The sequence below is a fragment of the Eurytemora carolleeae genome, unplaced genomic scaffold (genome assembly GCF_000591075.1).
Source record: "Eurytemora carolleeae unplaced genomic scaffold, Eaff_2.0 scaffold803, whole genome shotgun sequence".
In the NCBI taxonomy this organism is placed as follows: Eukaryota; Metazoa; Arthropoda; class Copepoda; order Calanoida; family Temoridae; genus Eurytemora; species Eurytemora carolleeae.
The window spans coordinates 29,769-55,129 of NW_019396688.1; the positions used below are offsets into that span (position 1 = coordinate 29,769).

The window sequence follows — 25,361 nt, forward strand, 5'->3', positions numbered from 1 at the left end:
TTGAGAAAATACGGTGCTTTATACATTTACTTCGTTCACTTCGTACAGAAAATATTTTTTAAAGAATTTGAAATATCAATCAAATCTAATAAACCCTCGCATTCTCCCCCGCTTCTAGCATTGAACTAATGTATCATCACCCCCACGGTAATGTTACGTCGTCTATACTCAATATCCCCCTTGAACTTCTGACCTACTAACTTTCCGACCTACTGCAATATCGGACCTACGCCAGCTGTTTATTTTTGTATTATTTCAGGTTAGGTTAGGTTAAGACAATTTCTGGGCCGAGCGCTGCGGCTAAGGGGCCAGGCGCTGCGGCCTAAAGTCCAGCAGCAGCAGTCCACGTGCTAGTAGGTCGGATGTTTAGTACAGCGGATTTGGCGTAGGTCCATAGTGGAGTACAGCGGATTTGCGTAGGTCGAAAGATCACTATCCACCCCCACCCCTACACTATGGCAGGTAGAAAGCAAAGTGTACACTGGAGAGAGTACACATGTTCAGCGAGGTCAAATTGTAAACAACATTTTTTTCAAATGATAAAATAGATTTATTTATTTATCAAACATTTAAGGTGCTCGCCTTTGGATGCACATAGAAATAAACGTTAATCAATCAATCAATCTTTATTTATTAAGCTGATTTTGACAAAATATAGAATATATTATTTAGTTATTGATAAAAAAATGTTTGCATTAAATAGTGATAAAGCTAAAGCTAAAGAAAGAGCCTAGAAAGAATTTTAATACTTAAAAATTTCTGCACTCTCGTTTCCTTTTGTAAGTTATCAAAGTTTACTATCGCCCATTGAAAATTCGATGTCTGGGGGTATTTTAAATTTTCTTATCAAAAAATTACTTTTAAGTTTTAATGAGTCATTTTATATTTCGTCATTGGATTAGTGTGGGTGCTATGGAAACGCCACAGCACCTTTAGTGTGTACTGTGTATATAAACAACAAACAATGTCACTAGAGGAAATTGTTTCATTCTCCGACTTTTTTAGAGTTTTCTTAGTTTCATATAATCTTTGTTTTAGGGAAATTTAAACTGTAATGTACGATTCACAGTATTTTGTGAATAAGGACTGTTCAGTAACTTGATTTTTGTTGTAAACGTAACTATTGTATAAAAGATGTGAATTTCCATGGTTATAATGCAAGGAAAGTTATTTCAGAGGTGTACGCAATCTTTTGTACTGCAGTGTACCGTCTCTGGACGGTTATGTAAACTTAAGACGGATGCCGAAGCCTGACATCTTTCACATAAAAATTCAATGAAATATTCTGGTCATAGGAATTATTATGTGAATTATCATAATTAATGGTTTTAACCTCCTCGGATATTAAACGAACACTGATGCATCTATTCTTGTTTACAATTCCGCCCAGAGAGAACTGGTTTCTATATGTACAATGAATATTCGCAACTGAAATTAACTTTCCTTGCGTTATAACCTTGGGAATTTCACTGTTCACGGAAAGCTGTTAATTTTGATTCTGTTCCTTGGGTGTTCTAATACCTAAAGAAATCTTCCTTACCTTAAAGTTATTACTCTAATGTGCACGATATTAACCATTAAAAGCTGCATTTTCAATTCAACTATTTTAATTGCGGAAAATTACAACATTAGCTTATTTGAAGTTTTTAGAAACTTGTTCAGATCTTTAATCTTTGTTTTCTTCAGAAAATACAATCTTAACAGAAATCTAGTGATATCAATAAAATGTTTGGGCAGAGCGCCTTTGGAGCCAACACGGGAGGAGGGTTTGGAGCTAATACAAGTTTTGGAGCCGCCCCAAATACCAGTATGTTTGGAGGTACCCCGAGCACTTTTGGAGCTGCGCAGCAGAATAAACCGGCGTTTGGAGCTGGAGGGTCAGCTTTTGGCAACACAGGAGGAGGTAATATAATTGATTGATTGATTTAGTGGTTGAATGGTTAGTTAATTTGTAGATTGATCCTATGATTGGCCAATTTTACGATTGATAAACTGTTTGATTGGATTTGGTTGGCTAATTGTTGGATTAGATTTAGGGTTAATAATTGATCGCATGGTTGACTGATTGCTTTTTGGTTGATTAATTAGTTTTTGGCTGTATATTTGCTCATCTATTGACAGATTGATTTATTTGTTGATTGATTGATTTGTTTGGCTGATTCATCTATGGGTTGGTTGATTAATTGATTCGACCAATTTAATCTCTAACTCATTGGAGATTTAATATGATTTTGGCGGGGAAATACTGATTTATCATGTAAATATTAACATCTTGGTAGTTTTATTATAAACAAAAATATACCCGCAACGGATCATATAATTTTTAGTTTTCGTTTCACTGACTGTGGAAGGGTTTACTTTCATATCCTTAATCAGGAGATTTACAATTATGTTCATTCTTTCATATTTTCCGAACACTTTCTTTAATCAGGAGATTTACAATTATATTCATTCTTTCATATTTTCCGAACACTTTCTTTGATCAGGAGATTTACAATTATATTCATTCTTTCATATTTTCCGAACACTTTCTTTAATCAGGAGATTTACAATTATATTCATTCTTTCATATTTTCCGAACACTTTCTTTAATCAGGAGATTTACAATTATATTCATTCTTTCATATTTTATGAACACTTTCTTTAATCAGGAGATTTACAATTATATTCATTCTGCCATATTTTCCGAACACTTTCTTTAATCAGGAGATTTACAATTATATTCATTCTGCCATATTTTCCGAACACTTTCTTTAAGGACTGTTTGGATCGAGCAGTGTCCCTGCTGCGGGTACAGGAGGAGGACTATTTGGTTCAGGAGGAACTACCGCCACATCCACATTCGGTAGTACTACGGGGGCTTTCGGTCAACCGAGCAATGCATTCGGAGGTAATTATTCGGAATAAATTTAATTTGTATCTTAGTTTAGTTATGATAACAATTGATGACAGTGCTTAGGATCCGGATCCGTTGGATCCGCAAGATTTTGGCTTCCTGGATCCGAATCCGGATCCAAGGGGTAAAATATCAACCAAAAACTGCAAAAAAAAACTTTTTACTCCTGAACCCCAAATCTTAACTTTTGAAAAAAAAGAGAGATTATAAAAATTTCTTATTTCTGAATGGTTGTAGCATAAAAATAAGCGAAAAAATAAATCAAAAATTTGAAAATTATTTTTTGGTTAAAAAAATTCAGTAAATCTCGAAGAAATGACCTGGATCCGGATCCATTTTTTTCTAGTGCGGATCCAGTGCGCATAAAAATTAAGTGGTTCCTGAACACTGTTGATAAAAAATGTTTGCAAGAACTTTTAGTCTTGTTTGTATGGAAGGGGGGGGGGGTTAAATACGAAAAAGGTTAAACAAAAATAGAAGGGAATTTTGCACCATTGTTTTATCTTTAATTTATTTAATGTTCTCAAAATCCTTATTTTTCCCCATTACAGCGAATAAACCCCTAGTTCTTGTAAAAAAATAAAAATACCTGTCCTTCAAGATTAAGAATAAAAGTAAAATTATTCCGGTGAAAGAATATATTTTGATGATCTAGGAACTGCTGGTGGGTTTGGTCAGCCTGCTCAACAGTCGGGAGGATTGTTTGGATCTACAGCAACCACCCAGGCAGGAGGTCTCTTCTCAGGACAACCATCAACAACATTCGGAGCTACAGGTAGGGGTCATCTACACTATGGGTAGCTTTATGATTTCCACGGAATGAACTCTTATTTAATTATTTATTTATACATACATTATACAATGTACATTAAAAATAGATTTAAAATTCTGTGATGGTGATGGACCAAACCTCTGTAGAGTAAAAAAATAGATGTTAGTTCCACATTTATTGAAAATATATTTCGGTCTGGGTTGACCCTCGCGTGCTTTTGAGATTGTTTCTTCACAAAGTTTAAAAACAAAATAGGTTCACGTTCGGTAAATGAAGGTTTTTGTTTATGTCAAAAAACATTTGTTATGTACAGTAATTAAAGGTGTATATAAAGTAAATGAAGTGTTATCTACAGTAAAATAAGGTTTATCTACACTCTACAGTAAAGGCAGGGCTCCTCCATTTGACATGGACATAGTAAAGTGTTAATTACAGAATACATATAGGTTAGGGTTGTAAGGGTGTTGTTGTTAGCTTCAGAACGGTTTACTTAACCTTTCAAAGTAAAAATTGAAAAATTTCTTATTTATTAAAGAATTAAAGCTTATTCTATTTTAGGATCCAGTTTCGGAGGCGGTTCCACTTTCGGATTCGGAAGCACCAACACCAATTCAAACCAACAGCCGGGAACCGCCCACGTTAAATTTGCGCCGATGCAAGGTAAGAAATTATGATCTAAATCAATGCTTAGTACTGCAATAAAATGGATGCGGGTCCAGATCTTCAGCATTTCAAAGATTAGGCAGCTTTTAATAATCTCTAGATGAGGTTTGTATTTTGAGAGTTATAAGTTTTTTAAGCATGTATTTGTTAAGATTTTTTGGGGGGGAAATTCAATTAATTTGTTGAAAAAATAGCAATTCTTGATAATATGTTCATGACATGGATCCGTATCCATTTTTGTTCAAAATGGATCAAGAATTCGGATCCAGATTCGCATTAATATGAAATGGATCCTAAGCACTGGTTCAATTAAAGTGTAAGATGCTACAACAATTAAAAATGCGATTTTGTCAATCAGTAAAACACAATTACGAATAAAAACCCTACAGTTGAACAATATTAAAAAGCACGATTGAAATAGCAACAGAAATGTATTGGAAAATATTAAAATCAAAGTAAAACTAACTCAAGAAATTTTCTTTTACGACACCTATCACAAAGCTATAAGTCCTCTCTTTTATTTACGCAAACTTTATACTTTGAAAATTATAAATTGATAGAGCTCTGATTGAATTAAGCAATGATCCAGTGATTTTTACGATATAACTAACTCATGGGTTCTTCTAGGACTACTGGGTTTTCACCCTAAAACTGCCACTTACGACATTAAGAGTTAAGACACAAAAAATCTGCTATACATAATTAGCTAATTCCGTCAAATCTGCCACAAAGTGAAATCTTACAGTTGTCACAAAAACTCTGAACTAAGTTCATAATGTTCAGGTTCTGATACGATGATGAAATCTGGTGTTCAGACAAGTATAGCCACCAGACATCAATGTATAACCTGCATGAAGGTAAATTTACTTTAAGGAACTGTCGACCTAATTTCAAATGACCCATCTGCAATAAATTGCATGCTCTATTTACAACGGTACCAATTTTTTGCACAAGAAATTTACAAAATGATATTTTAAAAATGCTATTGGTATCTTTAAATATGTATAATTTTTTTTAGTTCTTTTGCAATTATATGACTTCATCTATTTGTTCAGGAGTATGAAAACAAATCAATGGAAGAGCTAAGATGTGAGGATTATATGGCCGGCCGTAAAGGTACAGCAGGAGGTGGGGCTGCTGCAGGCGGACTTTTCGGCTCTACTCAACCGGCAGCCGGCGGTGGACTATTCGGCTCTCAGCCAGCCTCCAGCTCTGGTGGACTTTTTGGTCAACAGCAGAAACCGTTGTTTGGTACTTCAGGATTTGGTGGTACCGGGACGGCCGCCGCTGCACCAGCTTTCGGCAGCGGTGGATTTGGCCAACAGACGACTCAGGCCGGTGGATTGTTCGGAGCTAAACCATTTGGTGCTACAACTACCTCAACAACAGGCTTCGGTGGGTTTGGTGCTCAACAGCCGGCACAGTCAGGCGGCTTGTTCGGTGCTCAGAGCAAACCGTTCGGGTCGGTTGCCCCTCAGCCTGCCGGCGGTTTATTTGGTGCTGCTCCCACCACCGGTTTCGGGGCTAGCACAGGTACTTCCTTTACTGGTTTTGGTCAACCCGCCCAACCGGCGGCTCAGCCAAGCATTGGACTCTTTGGTGCTCAAAACCAGGCTAAACCAGCTTTCGGTGGATTTGGAGCAACCCCCGCCTCGAGCACGCCAGCCTTTGGTGGGTTCGGAGCTACCTCCACCTCCCAGAGCGGAGGTTTATTCGGGAGCACCGCCGCCAAACCTGGATTCGGAGGATTTGGAGCGGCAACAACTTCTCAACCTAGTACAGGTTAATATTAACAATTTTACAAGGTTATTGCTTCAAAAATTAACCCCCTCCCCTTTGTATTAAAAATTTCTTAATACATCATCAGAGGATTTAAAGATAAATAACACATGATTTTTTGTGGGGGGGGGGGAACACATATTTTGGATAGTAGTAGAACTGTTAAAATTTTGCAAAAGTTACAACTTTTCATAATGATTATTTCTTTTAAGGGTTTGGAGGATTTGGGGCTGCCAGCACCGGCGGTGGTGGTTTGTTCGGTAGCAACCAAGCTAAACCTGCCTTTTCTTTCGGCGGCACTAGTACCGCCGGCGCCAGTACTGGATTCGGAGGGTTTGGATCAAGTACTGCCACTGGTGGTGGTTTATTCAGTGGTGCTGCTAAACCCGGCGGATTATTCGGTGCGCCGACTACAGGGTTTGGCACCGGAACAACAGGCTTTGGAGCCGGAACAACCGGTTTCGGAACAAGTACCGGAACTTCAGCTTTTGGTAGCGGCGGGTTAAATTTTGGCGGTCAGACTGCGATCAACCAAGCTCCTGCCCCTCAGCCACAAAGCTCGGCGGTTCAACAGCAGCTCCTGATGGCCCTAGCAACTAGGTAATTAAAAGTTTACAATATTTATTATTTACACTTATACTTCTCCTTTATATATACCTGTCTTGTCTGTCCGTTTGTATCCATTAAACGTCAAAACGGCTTAACATGCACACATTTTAATTGGGACCTCACATAACCCCAGGGAAGGTTAATGGATGCTAAAAGTCTAGAAATTTATATTAGAAGTTCTTTCATTTTTGGTCGGTGGGTTAAAGATGGATCATGCTGCTTTCAAACTGGTTTAGAAATGTACCCGATATAAGTATTATTTTGACTCTTGTTTAAAAAGTCATGAATATTCGCTTAAAATTAAGATTAATGTTAAATTGGGTGTTGATCCAAGTCCAAAGATCGCTGTTACTTATAACAAGTTAACAAACTAACCATCTTATACTCAGTCCTTTTGGAGAGAACCCGTTGTTTAAACCAGTCGCGGAGACTGGGAAAGCAGCTGAGCTGCTTAAACCTGGCGGACTTACTGCCCCAGCTGCTCAGAAGCTCCTCGCTGCTGGTCAATACAAGGTCTCACCTCACAGGAATATCAAGGTAAACATTTTACTGAGATGGGAAGGCCAGGTCATTTGGTTAATGTACGTAAACAACAGGCAGTAAGCAAGCTTCGTCTTCCTACTCTCAATAGGAAAGTTTCGGCAATTGTTATTGTTTTGATAAACTAGTTCCTTGCAGTCACAATTTACATTCTTTGGAGCCATTTGTCGTTAGACATTTTCCAGCTGTGTGTGACTTACTTGTCTAGCTAGCACGGGAAATCGCAGCTAAATCACTTCCAGAAAATGTTTAACGAAAAAAATTATTATTGATAAAATAAGAAAAGGGGAAAATCTGAAACCCCCCCCCCCCTCCTTGGAGAGCCCAGACCGCCATCGGCTCCCATATACTTTTGTAAAAATGCTTCCAATGGGTCTAAACTTTTGGAGGGAACAGCGCTAATCAATTCAGTACTGTGGGGAAACTCTTCATTTGAAGTGATTTTTAAGTCTTTTTTCTGTAAATAAACAAAACTTTAGAATTTTCTTGATTTTGATTGGCTGAGACGAGACTTCTTTATGGCTTCTGATTAAAATTATTAAACTTAACCGTTAAATCATTATTTTGAATTGCAATATTTGTAAATAGTTTGAAAATTTAGTTTCAGCCTAACCCTATTTTGATATTAATGTTTGAATTATTACAGGTTCGAACTAAAGCTGTTGATTCGACTAAAAGCTCAATGTTCGACGGACTCGAAGATGATTTATCGACAACGGGAGAAATGTTCTCTCCAAGATCCAGTGTTAAAAAATTAATACTGAGACCCAAGGTAAAATTGTAGAATTTATGTTGATAAGTAAAGGTAAACATGAGACAGAACAGAAGGACAATACAGATTGCAGAAATTGAACAGATTTTTGTATGTTGGGTACGAATGCAGGATAAAGGTCAGGTAGCAGGACAACAGACCATGATAGAAAATAGGTATATAATGCAAGAGAACAGATGCATGACAAGAAATAGGACAGAATGCAGGGCATCAGATGCTGATGAATAGGTCAACAATCAACATGCAGGACAAAAGATGCATCACAAGACAAAGGACAAAATGAATTGAAAAGAATGTAATTTGACGAAGTAAAGGAAAGAAAGATATGTTTACCATGTGATCCTGTACCAATCAAATGATTTAATATATTTTTTATTAACAGAGGACGGATAATGTGAACAACTCCGTCCTGTCTTCCCTGGGAGATGATCCAAGCCTGGAGAAATCTCTAACCGTACCCCTGGATGAGACACGTCCCAAGAAGACGGAAATACCTACACGCTCCGACCCAGACCTCTCCATCCAGGTGGACGACAGCTTCGCGGCCCTGAACACCAGGAAGAAGTTGGTTCAGCAGATGGATGAGGAAGTGATGGATAAATCAGGACTAAATACCTCACAAAACAGTGCTGAATCAGATAAGGTAATAGTTATCAGATATTTTCCTGATAATCCCCCCCTCAGCTTCTCCTTTTATATTAATTTAATATTATAATAACAATTAAAAATAGTTGAATATTTGTCGACTTTCTCCTCTTTATCCTAGATTGTATAATTTTAAGAAATACACACAATTATATTTGATAAATTGGGTGGGGGGGGGGATATATCATAAAGCAAGTTTTTTCATCCTTTTTATAGTTATAGGAATAAAAATCAAATATTTTCCCCCAATACCGTGAAGAATACCATATGATTTTTTTTCGCTCCGTGCAAACATACCTAATTTGTGGAGGAAACAAAAATTTTCAAAGAGTGATTTTTCAAGAAAATATACATTATATGCACCCTTGTCTTCATCCTGATTGATACACATATTGAGTTATAAATAAAGGTTCTTGAGCAACATTTAAAAAAAGAGAAACGAAGATGACAACCAATTCACTTCTAATTTTGAAACTTATTTTGAAACTGGGGGCAGTAAATTTTGCTTAATTTTCGCGAAGGATCATAAAAACTTTACTTAATTAAAACTGTTTTAGGATGAAGAGGTTTGTTCCCATCCTGGCGGGATAACCCTACGGCGGAGTGGATATTATACAATTCCGCCGCTGGCGGAGATCCGGCCAGACAAGGACGGAAACTGCCTGGTCGAAGGGTTTACTATTGGACGGGAAGGATACGGGAATATTCATTATCCTGGAGTCACTAATATAGCCGGTACAATTTTCAATGTCTGATTAAAAAACAAGGTTTTTATAATAATTAGTAGTTTATCTATACTATATACGAGTAGAATGTTATTGAGATGAGATTTTTACCGAACCGTCATGAGAGATGAGTTGGGTTTCTACAAAGAAAATGAGATTACATGATTATTGATTACATCCATTTAAATCAATTTTGATTGGTCTTCTTTAGGTTTAAATCTGGACGAAATTGTTTTCTTTCGTCACAAGGAGGTAATCGTCTACCCTGACGATCAAAACAAACCAAACCTTGGAGACGGTCTGAACAAGAAGGCTCAGATAACCCTAGACAAAGTGTGGCCGACGGACAAGGCTGATTCATCAATCATCAAATCATCCGAACGACTACGTGCCATGAACTACGAAGACAAGCTAGTTCGTGCAAGTACACGACTTGGAGCCCGGTTCATTGAATACAGACCAGAGACCGGTTCATGGGTGTTCAGAGTTGATCATTTCTCTAAGTATGGGTTGGATGAATCGGACGAGGAGGATGGTGTTGGAGTACAAGGGGTTCAAGGGGTACCCGGAGTAGATAACAAAAAGAAGATGAAAACTTTGCACCTTGAGAAAAGAACGATTAGTTTGGACGTTAAAACTGATTCAAGCAGAATTAAGTTGAATACAGAAGTGTTAGGTAAACTTGAGTTAAAAACCAACATACACTAGACAGTGGACACAAATAAAGAAACCTACATTCACTAGACAGGGGACCCAAACAAAGAAACCTACATACACTAGACAGTAGACCCAAACAAAGAAACCTACATACACTAGACAGGGGACCCAAACAATGAAACCTACATTCCCTAGACAGGGGACCCAAACAAAGAAACCTACATACACTAGACAGTGGACCCAAACAAAGAAACCCACATAAACTAGACAGTGGACACAAACAAAGAAACCTACATACACTATACAGTGGACCCAAACAAAGAAACCCACATAAACTAGACAGTGGACCCAAACAAAGAAACCTACATACACTAGACAGGGGACCCAAACAAAGAAACCTACATACACTAGACAGTGGACTTAAACAAAGAAACCCACATAAACTATACAGTGGACACAAACAAAGAAACTTACATACACTATACAGTGGACACAAACAAAGAAATTTACATACACTATACAGTGTACACAAACAAAGAAACCTTCATACGACAGTGGACACAAACAAAGAAACCTACACTTATACACTAGACTGTGGACAAAGCAAGATTTTTACCAGACTCTAGACTCAGACAGCTCAGAGAAACATTTAAACAGAAACCTAAAGATTTACACATTTGGACCCATTTTACTTTTTTGGCGTCATATATTTGTTTGCTTAGACAATCAGCGTGCTGTTGAGATAACTGAATCTGACGGAGTATCCTCAGACCAGGAGCAGGATGTCGAGATGAACGAGGTTGACGGAAATATCAACGCGCGGAGAACCTTACTCAGGTAGCTTATGACCGCCAAACTAAATAATTTTTACAAAAAAATTTAATATCCCGGATTATTCAATCATCAATTTTCTGATATATTTTTTATCCTATTAGGTCTGCACTTTTTTCTGAATGTCTGGAGGACGGAGAAGCTTTGGATATTCCAACCCCTAAACCTATAATCCTGCAACAGAGAAATCCTACATCAAACCTATCCCAGGTATATTTAAATTCTAGACCTAATATCCTTCAACAGAGAAATCCTACATCCACCGTACTCCAGGTTTATTCAAACCTCTAAACTTAAAATCCTTCAACATAGAAATCCTACATCAAACCTACCTCCAGGTATTTTTAACTTCCAAACCTATATTCTTCAACAGAAATATCCTACATCAAACCTACTCCAGGTATATTCAAACATCTAAACCTAAAATCCTCCAACAAAGAAATCCTACATCAAACCTACTCCAGGTATATATTTCAACCTCTAAACCTATAATCATTCAACATCGTTGGTTTTAACAATAACCTGCTGTAGGCTCGTCCCAGGCTTATAGAAGAAATTGCAACCTCTGTACTGATGCCAAACAAGGTAAGAATGTAAATTTTTAATTTAATTTTTCGAAACAAACTATTTTTTCCCCTACATCTTTGCAACCGGATGTCATAGACCTATAATATTTCAAACTATGAACTCTACTAGATTAAATAGTCCCCAGTTTGAAATATCAGATTTACACCATCAGGTTGCTAAGATATATGGATTAGAAGAAGACAATAAACATACATAAAGGGGAAGTACTAGATGAAAAGTTTGTGTAGAAACCTCATAAAAGTACAGTACTCGAAATATTAACTGTTCAGGGATTAGGAGGAAGTTTTCTTGGTGAAACTAGTCTAAACGTGAGCTTACTCAGATCCAACTATTCAACCCAATCACAGGTGTTTAGTTTAACAAAAAACAATATTGATATTGATATTGATATTGATATTGATATTGATATTGATATTGATATTGATATTGATATTGATATTGATATTGATATTGATATTGATATTTTTTATTTTAAATTTTTTGTTCTGTTTTATTTTTACAATTTCTGAAAAAGGTGTGTCCTTAAAGAATGATAAGTGAAGTAATAATGAAATATTTTTTATTTTAGAGTATTAATCTGAACCGTAGTTCACAGCTGGAGAATTCACAGCTCAAGAATACTATGAATAGGAACAAACAATATGTTTAATGTGATTTTTTTTAAATAATGGTGTTTTAATTTTTTGTGGTATTTAAGGAATTTTAATGTTAGTTTTTGAAAATATATAATTTTTGTTTGAAAACTGGAATGAAAAGGATGATAGATCATTAATTGGACATAGAAAGGTTGATTAGTAATCAATGGTAATTTCCAAAATTAAAGGGAGGAAAGGCCTTAAATAATGAAATTCGGTCAAGGACTTAAAAGATTTGAACTTAAATACTTGCAAAATGAGCCTCTAGTTTTATAATAACGCTGCTCTGTTTCTGCAGAATTTTTAGCAGATTCAGTATTGACCCTTGAAAGCATGGAACACTAATAATATTGATGTGTGTGCAGACTACCCAGCTACACGCTGACCGGTGGGTATGAAAAGTTCCCTCAGCTGGCAAGCGCTCAGATCGCTCAGCAACAACCTGCTGTTATTACTCCTCAATACACAGATACAGACCTTCCGCTTAGCAACAGCTACCTCAGCCAACGGTTTGTGTTCTACATCTTCCCCTCTCCCCTCATTTCAAAAAAAAATATTTTGCAGATTGACTTTTTTTGTGCAGTGTTTCGATCGTTCTATTAACTTATTACATTTAATTCTTTAGCAAGGTTCGAGTTCGAGTTTGAGTTTGACAAAAACGGTAAAACTCGCTAGGGAAATACCCAGCATCCAAACTTAACAAACCGTGTAGCAATCCTTGGATGTTAGGTATTCTAAAGTGGGGCATGGCTCAAAGGTCGTGTGGCTTGGCGCTTCGCAACTACAAAGTAAACAAAAATGAGGATAAGACGCATATTTTACCGTTTAAACAGAAGGCTAGGGCTGAAAAACCAGGAATGGGGTGGACATAAAACTCCGATCCACTGGAGCCTTTGGCCATGCCTACAACTTATGGTTTGAGTTTGAGTTTGAGTTTGAGTTTGAGTTTGAGTTTGAGTTTGAGTTTGATACAGGCTAGTGGGGAAATAAAGAACTTAATTGTCCGTTTTAGATAAATAAAAATTTCTAGTAAATATTCCCCCCCTCCCCTTCCCCCACGTCGGAAATAACACTTCTGATTTAATAACAAAGACTTCTTTTTAGGTTTCAACAGATTGCCGATTCAGGACTTTTCCACAATAAAAGGAATCAACCTCAATATATATAAAATAATAAATTCTTTAATTTATGCAGTTACATGTACTGTTTCTAACTGATTCAATGGTTTAATCAAAGAAGAATTCAAAATTATCTGAGATTAATTCCTCTGTCTTAACTCTTGTCCATATAAATTCCATTCTGACTAGGATTGGTTAAAACTAGAATCAAACCCAAACCATACCAAATTAAAAAGACTAGTTTTCAATAATTACCATTAAAAACCATATAAAATTGGAACCTTCTTAACTCACTAGGGAAATACTCATTATTCAAACTTTCAACTGATGGGTGGCAATTTGGAAGATAGGTATTCTAAAGTGGGACATGGCTCAAATTTGATCGTGTGGCTGGGTACTTCGTAAATTCAAAGTAAAAACATTAAACTTATTTATTCACAACAGAGTAGGCCGGGCTGAAAAACCAGGACACGAGGAGAACTTGAAACTCCGAACCAGTACTGGAGTCTTAGGCCATCCTTGCAACTTGTGATTTGATTTTTTATTAAAGTAGTTTTTTTGCTATTTCGGTTTATTTTCTATTTTTTTTGTCAATGAGAATACTTAGTCTATACTTTATCACTTATTTAAGGAACTGCAGATATAATTTCAAGTGACTCATCATTTTTAGAGTGGCATGTCACTGTCCGATTCACAAGGGTACTTTTTCAAGCTTTGTATGATCAAGAATTCATTTTGAATATAGTATTAATAATTCAGTCTTTTCTCTTCAAAAGTTGGTTTTATTTCAATTTTTCTGCCTCGGAAACAATATGGAGGAAATTATTAGAAAAACGACAATATCTTCCATGTTATTGATCAGTAAAGGATTGAAAGGTACTAATGTGAATCGGACTTCTCCCTCTTCTATTGGAAGGCCACTTGCAGTTACAAGACCATCCTAACAAGCAGTTGATTATCAAGATTCAGATTTCTAAATGAGATTTGATAATCTCCAGGTTCCGTGTCGGGTTCCTGGGTGGTTTAGATCACGTAGAGAACCCTGGTAGCGGATACTTGAACCTGGTTTCTGTAGAGCAATCTCAACTCAAACCTTGGCAGCTCACTAGTTTAGAGAGCTGGTTACAGGTACAGATAAATATTAAGTTGTTGAGATTATTAAATGATTTTCAATATAGATATCAATAGACATTGCTCAAATATTAGAATTAGGAGAATAATGTAGCCAATCTTATCACTCAAAGTTTTCATAATGGTATTTTTTTGTTGTTTAGATAACTTTTTTTGTAAAAAAAATTTCTGTTTATTCTTAGATGACATAACATTTTCAAATGACAGGATCTAAAATGCGGCAATGTGATATCTTTTGCTATCTTTGGAATAAAGTGGGGACAATTTTCATATTCTCCTTCTGTGAATTTCAGAAAGTTCCCAGTTATACCCGAGAAATTCCCAGGACTTAGTCACCAATTTCAGAGATTTGTTTTTGAGAAACAGATTTTAAGACCAAGTCTTTTTAAATTCTTGTCCATTTCTCCAAAATTTGGACCAAAAAATTTCCCAAAAAACACAAAACTAATCAACTTTAGGACTTTTTGGGGGAAAATATTTTCAGTCTTAGTTCTGACAAATTCTTGTTAAAATCTCAGATTTTTATAGTTACCTAGACCCGAGAATTTTTCTAGACCAATTTGAAGGAATCCAATTGTTCATTGTGATCATATTGGACGGAAATATGTGTTAACTCTAAAAAATTATCAGAAATCCGGTTTTTACGAACCTTAGTTATTTTGGCAAAAAGTTTCACTTAGCTTTCAGGGATTCTTTTCTTGTGCTTTTTAGTTTGAAAAAAATTTAATTTGTGAAAAAAAGGCAACCAAGAATTCTAGATTCTTCGACAAAAAAAACTATTCTGTTCTTGTTCAGGTGTGTTTAGAGAACTCCGAGTGTTGTGTAGATGATAATGGACCTTTTTATTCTCCTTCTGAATCTATCAATAATTTATATACACATCATCAAGAGGCCACCAGACAACTAGAGGTCATATATACATATATAAAGTTATAATATTTGTTTGTTTGTCTGTTTGTTTGTATGTCCGATCATAACTCATTTCCCCTTGTCCAATTTGCCTCAAATTTTGATTGGGTAACCACGGGTATGTTCTTAGTTTGGTTTAGATAGTGTTTGTTGAGACTTTCATAGCAAAATTTTAAATTAAAATCAAGTAAGTGTGGGTAAACGGCGGGAGTAAATATTAATAACCTTGACAACCTCCCAAGCTATTATAATAAAATTATACATGCTTCGATTCTGCTACCGTTGAGGTAGAGGGATCGGGGTTCGGGGTAGAGGCTGAAAAAGAAATTCCCATATTTTGATTTTATGGGAACAAAATAATTTTGATTGTTTGATTTGATTTGAAATAATTTGATTGTGCAGGAATGTAATGATGACGAGAGCCGGAAACAATTAGAGGAAACCAGGCATACCTGGAATCTAATTCATGCACTGTGGGGTCAACTGTGTGACCTAGAGGATAGTATGATGGACCTGGATCAAGCAACCGGGGTATGTTTTTGTAGGACGGAAAAAAGTTTTTTAAAAAAATTCTTTCTCAACTCCTGGAAAATTAAAAATTTTTGACATCACCTGGATGGATGATTTATATTACCTTAAAAAGCTCGAATGGCCAATTGGAAGAAAACGGAGCTTCTCTCCTAAAATATGAATAAACTCGTTCATAAAACGCCAAAATTATTCTTATATGCATTCTTGGTTCAATTGTAACCGTCATTTTTTTTAAGAGATTGGAGGGTCATGTTGAAACTATAGAACGGCGGAATAGATTCTCCGCCTGGCTTGAGGCGGGTGTAGAGGAGGCGAGTAGACGGGATAAAGTCTCCGCCAGAGAGAAGAAAAACTACCTGGGCCGAGTACGCGCTCTTCTAACCGGAGGCCGGGTGGAGGATGCTTGTGATGCTCTTCAGAGTAAAGGAGATCATCGTAGTGCGCTTCTTGTGGCGCAGATGGGCGGAGGCGGAGTTTCAAGTAAACTTGTTCAACAGCAGATAGATAGATGGGTGGAAGTGAAGGCGGATAGATATATTGCGGCGGAGAGGATTGAGCTTATGAGTCTGGTCGCTGGTCAACCTATTCAACTGGTAGGAGAAACAATTATTTGACATATCGTGTAGGCTTTACAGATACCGTCAGTGCTTAGGATCCATTTGATCCTGGATCCACACTGGGAATCCAGCATCCAGATATCATCCAGAAGATCTAGGTCATGAACATTTCTTACAGATTTTCTGATTTATTGAATAGAAAAAGTATGTATTTTTTAATAATTTTGTTCTTTTTCGTTTATTATACGCTAAAACTTGATGAACCGTTTAGAGAGTTTTTGGAATAACTCTCTTTTTTCAACAGTTCAGATTCAGAGAGGAAAATATTTTTTTCTTCAGTTTTTGTTGATATTTTGACCCTTGGATCCGGATCCGTGGATTCGCATACCGCATATTTTTGCGGATCCGGGTGCAAGGAAGCCAAAATGTTACGGATCTAACGGATCTTTGATCCTAAGCACTGGAGACGAAGTCTAAATAATTTCATATTACCCTTATATAGTTGATTTCAAGCAATACGTATGTCTAAATTACAGTCGTAATATTTAGGATTAACAATATGGTTTTTCGATTTAAAACATGTTATTTCTTTTAATTTCATTCATTGCTTCTGTTGCATAAATCCTCAAATCACGTTTACAGAAAACTATAATTGAAAATAATCAATTTTGAGATAGTACCTGGGATATCTCGGACCATTTTTATCATGCAAAGATTTAAGTGAAGAGTTTTTTGAAATTTTTAAACCCTGAAATCATTTATTATTATTTTAATCCTTGTTTTAGTAGGTTATATATAAATATATAATATATTATATATATTTATGGATGTTTATCTATTTTTTAATAATAAATAGATTTTATATATAAACTATTAAGATTTGAGTACAAAATCATGATATTCAGGGAACTATGGAAACACTGAATACATGTTCTAACCTGGACTGGCAGAGATCTATGGCTGTTCATCTTTGGTAATAATAATAATTTTAATAACTAAGATAGATTTTATGATAATGTTTATGAAGAACTTGTTGATTCTAATATTAACAATTGTATTGAAATGATAAAAATAATAATAATAATAACAACAATTACATAGAATTTATGTTAAAAAAAGTGAAAATGACAAAACACAAATTCATGAAAAAAATATTAAATATCGTAAAATAATAATTATAATTATAACGAAATTATTATATTTATTATCTTTTATCTATATATAAAAAGTAGTAATTTCTGTTTGTTTGTATTTTTGATCGTAACTCATAAACCCCTTGATCGATGTGCCTTAAATTAATAGTGGGAAACTCGTAAGAACCAAGGGTATGTTCTTAGCTTGGCTTAAAAGGAGTGGGTTGGCGTTTAGGTTCCAGGCAAAACTAGGTTTTCACGCTTGCATAAATACAAGTTTTAATTAATAATAATTAAAATGATGCTGTTCTCAGGTATTTAACCCATCCTGTCTCCAGCATATCTGATACCCTTGAGGTTTACGAGGCCGCCTGGAGAGGAACTCAACCTTACTCCTCTAGACCTGAACCCGCATACTCAGAGGAACCACAGGTAGCAAACCTTTATTCATTGCCATGTATCAAAGTAGTAAACCTTTAAACCTTTATTTATTGCCATGTATCCAAGTAGTAAACCTTTAAACCTTTATTTATTGCCATGTATCCAGCTAGTAAACCTTTAAACCTTTATTCATTGCCATGTATCTAAGTAGTAAACCTTTAAACCTTTATTCATTGCCATGTAACCAGGTAGTAAAACTTTAAACCTTTATTCATTGCCATGTAACCAGGTAGTAAAACTTTAAACCTTTATTCATTGCCATGTATCCAGGTAGTAAAACTTTAAACCTTTTTTGATTGCCATGTATCCAGGTAGTAAACCTTTAAACCTTTATTCATTGCCTTGTATCCAAGTAGTAAACCTTTAAACCTTTATTAATTGCCATGTAACCAGGAAGTAAAACTTGAAACCTTTTTTGATTGCCATGTATCCAGGTAGTAAACCTTTAACCTTTATTTATTGCCATGTATCCAGGTAGTAAACCTTTAAACCTTTATTGATTGCCATGTAACCAGGTAGTAAAACTTTAAACCTTTATTCATTGCCATGTAACCAGGTAGTAAACCTTTAACCTTTTTTTGATTGCCATGTAACCAGGTAGTAAACCTTTAAACCTTTATTCATTGCCATGTATCCAGGTAGTAAACTTTTAAACCTTTATTCATTGCCATGTATCCAAGTAGTAAACCTTTTAACCTTAATTTATTGCCATGTAACCAGATAGTAAAACTTTATTCATTGCCATGTAACCAGGTAGTAAACCTTTATTCATTGCCATGTAACCAGGTAGTAAACTTTAATCATATTTCAGTAAAAAATCATCCCATCTACCTCCCTTTCGCAAAAATTATTTTGTATTAATGGGAAAAAAGGGAAATTTTGACGAAAAAGTGATTAATAGGGGAGTGGGGGTTTGGGTGATTTCAGTATATATTTTCATCTTATCCACAAATCATAGATGGANTAGTTAAGAAAATATAATTCCTATTATATTCAATGATTTAATGAAAAAAAATTTACATTTTAGGGTAACATTGATGGAGAGGATGGAGGGAAAGCTTTGGATCTAAAATATCATCTAATTAAACTTTACTCGGACAGGTAAAATACTTAGTTTGGGCAAAATAATATGTCTAAGTATCAAGTTACCCTCTATTTAAAGACGGACATACCCGATTCACAACGGTACCCTTTCAACCATAATCGATCAATAATGACATGTGCTTAGTTCTGACAATTTCCAACATTGTTTCTGAAGCCACAATTTAAACAATCAAGTTATTGAAGTTAAAAGCGTGAATATCTCATTCATGTTTGATGAAACAAAGCTGTTGTGAACCGGACATATCACTCTTTAAATGTAGGGTCCCTTAAATTAAATCAGCAGTCAACAAAATAATAAAAAATTTAAAAGATTTGTCATTTTTAGATCTCATAAGCTAGAGAGTGTTTTGGCACCAACCACACATACTGCAAACCAGTTGGATTTTAGTTCCTCATGGTTCATTTATAGGTAGGCCTGGTGCTTCAGGGATATTATTTTTAAAAATAAAGGCCCCCCACCCCACCCTTCCTAAATCCTTCCCAATAAATAGGACTGTTATTTGTTTTCCCTTCCTAAATCCTGCCCAATGAAAAGGACTGTTATTTGTTTTAGTTGTTAAGGAACAGAAATTATAAATTGTAAATTTTTTGGCAAAAGTTTTTTTAATGGTAAAAGTTAACAGATGGAATCAATTTTTTTTTATTTTCCTGAAACTTTATCTAACAGTGTTTGATTAACTATATTTATTATTTATATGGATTGTAAATATGGTTTTATGTCAACGAGGTTATAGTATATAGAGTGATAATGTACCCCAATCCTTTACTAGTTATACAGGAGATGTACTCCACTTTCAAAGGTCTGCATGAGTATAATTTTTTTGTCACGTATGTTCAATTGGTCTTCTATTTATAAAAGTAATGTCAGATTAAAAACTGTACTCTCAAATGTTTAACATTAATTCTAACTCATTTTTCTTGGCAGTAATTTTTAAAACCATACGACAATTACAGGGTGATACAAATCTATAGAATATTTTTATAAAGCTTTGACACTAAAATGCAAGCAAAATACTGAACTGGAGGGAAGGAATAGGACTTAAAAGTTTAGGAAGGGGGGGGAGGGCACATTTTAAATATGTATATATCGGGTGGGGAGAGGAAGTGATACGGGTAAAAAATCCCCCTTGGATATTTCACAAGGAATTTGGTCCTTTTTATGTCAAAGACTCAAAATCATGAACAGTTAGGGGGGAATATGTGATGCCAAGATTTGAATTTTTATAAAAATATTCATTTGGAGTAATTAAGTGGGGACACACTGACCGTTAAGAAAAATTTTTAATCTTTTCTTATGATTTAAATTAAATGGCTAAAAGTTGCCTGCTCTCGCTTCTTTCGACCCATTTTTCAAGGGCGGGAGGACGGGATTTCCATCAGTTTTCCAGACAAGGGGACGTCCCCTTGATTTTCTGGGGCGTGGGCGTCTCCCCCCCCCCCCCACCTTAAGCCGACCCTGGCAAACCATAATTGTTCATTAAAGGTTCTGAGAAAACTATGTAAAATATTAATATACAAAACCTTCCCATACACTTGTACTCCGAAAGCGTACACTGCATATTTGATGTTTGTACTAGGTCATAATCTCTTAATATTCTATATCAGTAAGCTGTCTTAATCGTACACACAGGCTAATACACACAGCCAGGTAGCTAAGTTCTATGTGTATGTTGATACACAGTACATGTGCTACTACACACAGCCAGGTAGCTAAGTTCTATGTGTATGTTGATACACAGTACATCTGCTATTACACACAGCCAGGTAGCTAAGTTCTAGCCCCCGTGTTTTATGTTGATACACAGTACATGTGCGTTATTTATCAACTATTAAATAAATTTCCGTCCTTAAACGCTACTATGAATATTGAATTATTAAACGCTACTATGAATATTGAATAATTAAACATGAATATGAATATTGAATTATTAAACACGATTAGGAATATTGAACTATGTGTAGGGTGTTGTGTAGCTTGGGATACCGATCTTCAGGTTCCCTGACAAACGATCGTCTGTGCTCCGAGTTTTCCAGTCAGCTGGAGTACCTGGGATACTGGGACTGGGCGATCTTTGTCCTTCTTCACATTAAAGATCCAGGTAAACGATCAGTTCTTCTATTTTCTAACTAAGCTACAGGGGGACATCAGATAGTTCGAGACACGAGTCACGCATGGACTGGCATAAATCCTAGTGTCTGCATTTTTCGAAATGTATAATTCTACCAAAATAAACATAAAACTGTGGAATAAGCAAATTCATCTAAACAGTATTATGTGTTTTGTAGAATGTAGAAATAAGTGTTAATCAATCAATCAATCAATGCGCGTTCATAATTGTATGGGTTTTTTTCAATTCTTTAGTCAAGACTTTAAAACGAAAATTTAAAAGTGATCTATTTTTATAACTTTTATTGGAAATGTCAAAAAATCTTTCACAATTAAGTTGACTGCTGCTTTGTATATGGCCTCGACAGTCAGCCTTTATTTTAGGCATTTCAAATTTGTAATATGTGTAACATATAGTAAGGTTTCTTAATTCTCAGGTAATATGTCTTAAAATCTTAAATAAACTGTTATGAAAAACGAAAGTTTTTATAAGAGAAACAAAAAATTACTTTTTCGAATTTCTTAATTTGTTCAGTTTTGCGTAAAAGTAGTGTGGATGCTATTCTTGAACGCAATGTCAAACTGGAGGATGGAGGACGGGAGGAATGGCTGATGGATACCCTAGGCGTACCAGTAACATGGGTAGCACGGGCACGTGCAGTACTGGCGCGCACTCAGGGCAAACACACCCAGCTCACAGAACAGCTAATAAAGGTAAACATACTTAACAACTTCAACCTTCCAGAAGTAAAATTATATTTAATGCATAAATTATAAGAAGTTGATTTGAATCAAGGAGAAAAAATATTAATTCAAAATTGGCTATTTGATTTTTAAATAGGCGAAGGACTGGAATGAGGCGCATAAACTGATAATAGCAGAAATTGCACCTTCTGCACTTCTCTCGCAGAACTATTCTCAGCTCGAGGATTTTCTCACCAGTCTGCAGGACGCGGCAGATGCGCAAAAGGTTTGCACATTTTATATTAAAAATTAACGCGGAAAAGCCTCTTTTAAATTATATGTTTTAAAATTTTCAATTTTAATTTCCTTGATTTTAGATAAATGGCTGGGCTAGTGAGGGAAAGGTTTATCTGGATTTTATCCGAGCAGACACAGCAGTTAATAAACTTAGACAAACCAGAGATATAGAAAATCTTGGGTAAATATTCATTCATTTATTCATTTATTCATTTATTCATTTATTCATTTATTTATTTATTTATTCATTTATTCATTTTTTCATTTTTTCATTTTTTCATTTATTCATTTATTCATTTATTCATTTATTCATTTATTCATTTATTCATTTATTCATTTATTCATTTATTCATTTATTATCATTGATTCATTGATTCATTGATTCATTGATTCATTGATTCATTGATTCATTGATTCATTGATTCATTGATTCATTGATTCATTGATTCATTGATTCACTGATTCACTGATTCACTGATTCACTGATTCACTGATTCACAGATTCACTGATTCACTGATTCACATATTGCCATGTTGTCATGTTGTCATGTTGTCATGTTGTCATGTTCACCTGTTTGGTTTCGGGATTTATAAAATGCATTTATAAATTACGCATTACGCATTTATGTATACATGCATTCATGCATTCATGCATTTAATAAATTCCGAAACCTTTTGGTTTGGTTTGGTTTGGTTTGGTTTGGTACGGTTTTTAAAGTTTAATAATTAATTTTTTAAAAGATTTTTCTTATGAATTTTTCATCAATTTTTTAAATTTTTGGGGGATTTTGTTCAAATGTTACATTGCGTTTTCTGTCCTAATATTAATACATTTATATAGGTATGAACTGGAGAGATTGAAACCTGTGGTAACTGGTTTATGTAGAACCATTGCTAATTTACCAGTCAACAATAGTAAACAGAGACTTTCACAATCAGAAATTGCTAAAAAGGTCAGTAACCCCCCCCCCCCTTTTATAAATTTGTTCAAAGTCAACCCGGTGTGGCGTTATTTCTGGGTAAACGTGAAATAATGATAGTAGACTCTACGCAGCAAATTTTCCATGGCATTCGCGCACAATTCTGTGAATGTTAACAGTAAATTAAGTGAAAGTATTTCTCATAATTTCTCAATCAAGTAAAAATCAACTGTTTTACATTAGGGATCGATATTACAGCTTAGTTTACGTAAGTTAATTGTTAAGATTCTGATACTTGCAACTAATGAGAGTTTAATGTATAGTTAATTACTTCTGTAATCACATTATATATCAGCATATAGTGCATATTTTAAATGTATAAATATAATTTCTAATTTTGAAATTTCAGATAAAATACCAGATTTCTGTTGTGCGCATTACCGTAAACTGCCAATAAAATGCGCGGAGCCGCGGAAAATTTGTTTCGTAGAATCTACTACCATTATTTAACGTTTACCCAGAAATAACACCACACCGGCGGAAATACTCCCTAAGAGTTTCGCACCAGAGCTGAATTATGCAGTCAAAAAGACGGCGGTCATATTAAACGCCTGTTAAAGAAAACGAAGTGAATCCCGTCATAAAACAACGTTCATATGTATAGAGTAATGAATTCACAAAATAAATATTACCAACATCATATTTCTGCCTTGAACCATACAATAGAAATTTTCAGAATTAATAGGGCACCTTTTTGGACTGATGTCTAATTTTATACTCGATTTCAGGTTGCGCATTTTATGCGCGCAGTATACTCCTTTGAGTCGAGTAGAGGAGATGGTGCGGCGTCGACTGCGCGTCAGCTTGCTGAATCCCTCTCTATGCTCCCTCTACCCGAGGACTACGCGCTTCAGGTACATTTATTAATGCGCATATTAAGTCGAGATCAAAAATGTTAAGCTTTACCTATCGATGCGATGCGATGCGATGCGATGCGATGCGATGCGATGCGATGCGATGCGATGCGATGCGATGCGATGCGATGCGATGCGATGCGATGCGATGCGATGCGATGCGATGCGATGCGATGCGATGCGATGCGATGCGATGCGATGCGATGCGATGCGATGCGATGCGATGATGCGATGCGATGCGTATGAGACACGATAAACTGGAATAACAATTGATTTTTTGTAGGAGCTGAGAACACTTACAAGATCATACCTAGCAGAAATCATGGATCAGTAAACATTATGGAATTCATGATCAATGATCATAGAACATGTATTAGAGAAGATCATTGATCGTGAGATTCGCCTTTGTTCAAGGATCATAAAACCCAAAGTCATCATGATTGTAATCATGTAGATTACTGATTAGTGAGTGGAGAGACCAATAAACCTCTAAGATCAAGTCATCTTTATCGTTGATCATTGATTAGAGAGATTAGAGATCATCCTTAGAAGCGACTTCAAGATAATCAAATTAAAGGATCATTAATCAAATAGATTTATGATCAGTGAAACACAGGATTAGCTTAACTTCTATTTAAGTTTGTAAAATCATATTTTTAGAGTAATGCCGAAAAATAAAAAACTGTTCAGTATATTGATAAATGTACTGCAGTAATATTTATTTCCTATGTTTTAGGATAATTATTTAAATCGGGGGAAAAACATAATTACTCTTCTTATCTCAATTTTTACTCATATACCAATGATCCGTGTATTGATTTATTTGACGTTTGAATTACATCAATCAGTTCTTTCGTCCCGTTATCGGTTTTCATTGTTTATTATTATATATCGCCGCCCGTTTGAGAAACCCAACACATTACCAACCATATTAACTGGTGAAATTAACGTGATTTTAAAAGTTTTTTGATATTTTCTTGGACCTTTCGCACACCCGTGCATACAGAATATTCCCTCTAAAGAATAAGTTACGTTAGTAGATATCTTCGCTTAACATTTCAACAGGGATGTATATTTTCTTGAAAAATCTTTTTTCCTCTTCTGAAAATCATTTTTTTACCAGATCCAAAAAAATCGTTTTAGGTATTTATTCGCAGAATTAGTGAAAACTAATAAATTTTTGTGAAAATATGATGACGAAACCTGTCTATTTTCGTGTCCACTTTTAATCCACCCCCCTCTCCCAACTTCAAAATTCATTCTTAAGAATATACACCCCTGTTTTTCAACAAATTATTTTCGGTTGTGATGTAATTCATTGTTAAATGTAATTTTCAAAAAATAAACGATTTTTTTGTTTTAATTTGTACTCATATTTTATATTTTTCTCGCTGTACATTTGT

General features: G+C 35.3%; 1 protein-coding gene across 1 annotated transcript; it reads left to right on the top strand.

Annotated features, from left to right (window-relative positions):
* The first annotated feature begins 1,348 nt into the window (after positions 1-1,348).
* Positions 1,349-25,321, top strand: LOC111707399 (nuclear pore complex protein Nup98-Nup96). The gene is made up of 34 exons (XM_023480503.1): positions 1,349-1,903; positions 2,759-2,890; positions 3,552-3,671; positions 4,227-4,328; positions 5,115-5,188; positions 5,387-6,113; positions 6,323-6,710; positions 7,109-7,256; positions 7,906-8,031; positions 8,414-8,674; positions 9,234-9,411; positions 9,613-10,077; positions 10,781-10,895; positions 10,994-11,099; positions 11,421-11,474; positions 11,747-11,824; positions 12,046-12,107; positions 12,478-12,621; positions 13,217-13,258; positions 14,229-14,358; positions 15,157-15,270; positions 15,673-15,801; positions 16,038-16,394; positions 17,264-17,331; positions 17,806-17,923; positions 18,960-19,033; positions 19,362-19,445; positions 20,999-21,135; positions 21,679-21,857; positions 21,985-22,113; positions 22,205-22,305; positions 22,966-23,077; positions 23,833-23,958; positions 24,242-25,321. Exons 1-34 carry the CDS (start codon positions 1,726-1,728, stop codon positions 24,290-24,292), a joined length of 5,409 nt encoding a protein of 1,802 aa, XP_023336271.1. The 5' UTR covers positions 1,349-1,725; the 3' UTR covers positions 24,293-25,321.
* The last annotated feature ends 40 nt before the right edge of the window (positions 25,322-25,361 follow it).

What these genes read in the sequence shown, in the direction of transcription:
- LOC111707399 (XM_023480503.1), top strand. Translation starts at nt 1,726, where the DNA reads ATGTTTGGGCAGAGCGCCTTTGGAGCCAACACGGGAGGAGGGTTTGGA. An exon ending in ACAGTGCTGAATCAGATAAG is followed by an intron (nt 8,675 to 9,233) that starts GTAATAGTTATC and finishes AAACTGTTTTAG; the next exon opens with GATGAAGAGGTTTGTTCCCA. An exon ending in AGGCCACCAGACAACTAGAG is followed by an intron (nt 15,271 to 15,672) that starts GTCATATATACA and finishes TTGATTGTGCAG; the next exon opens with GAATGTAATGATGACGAGAG.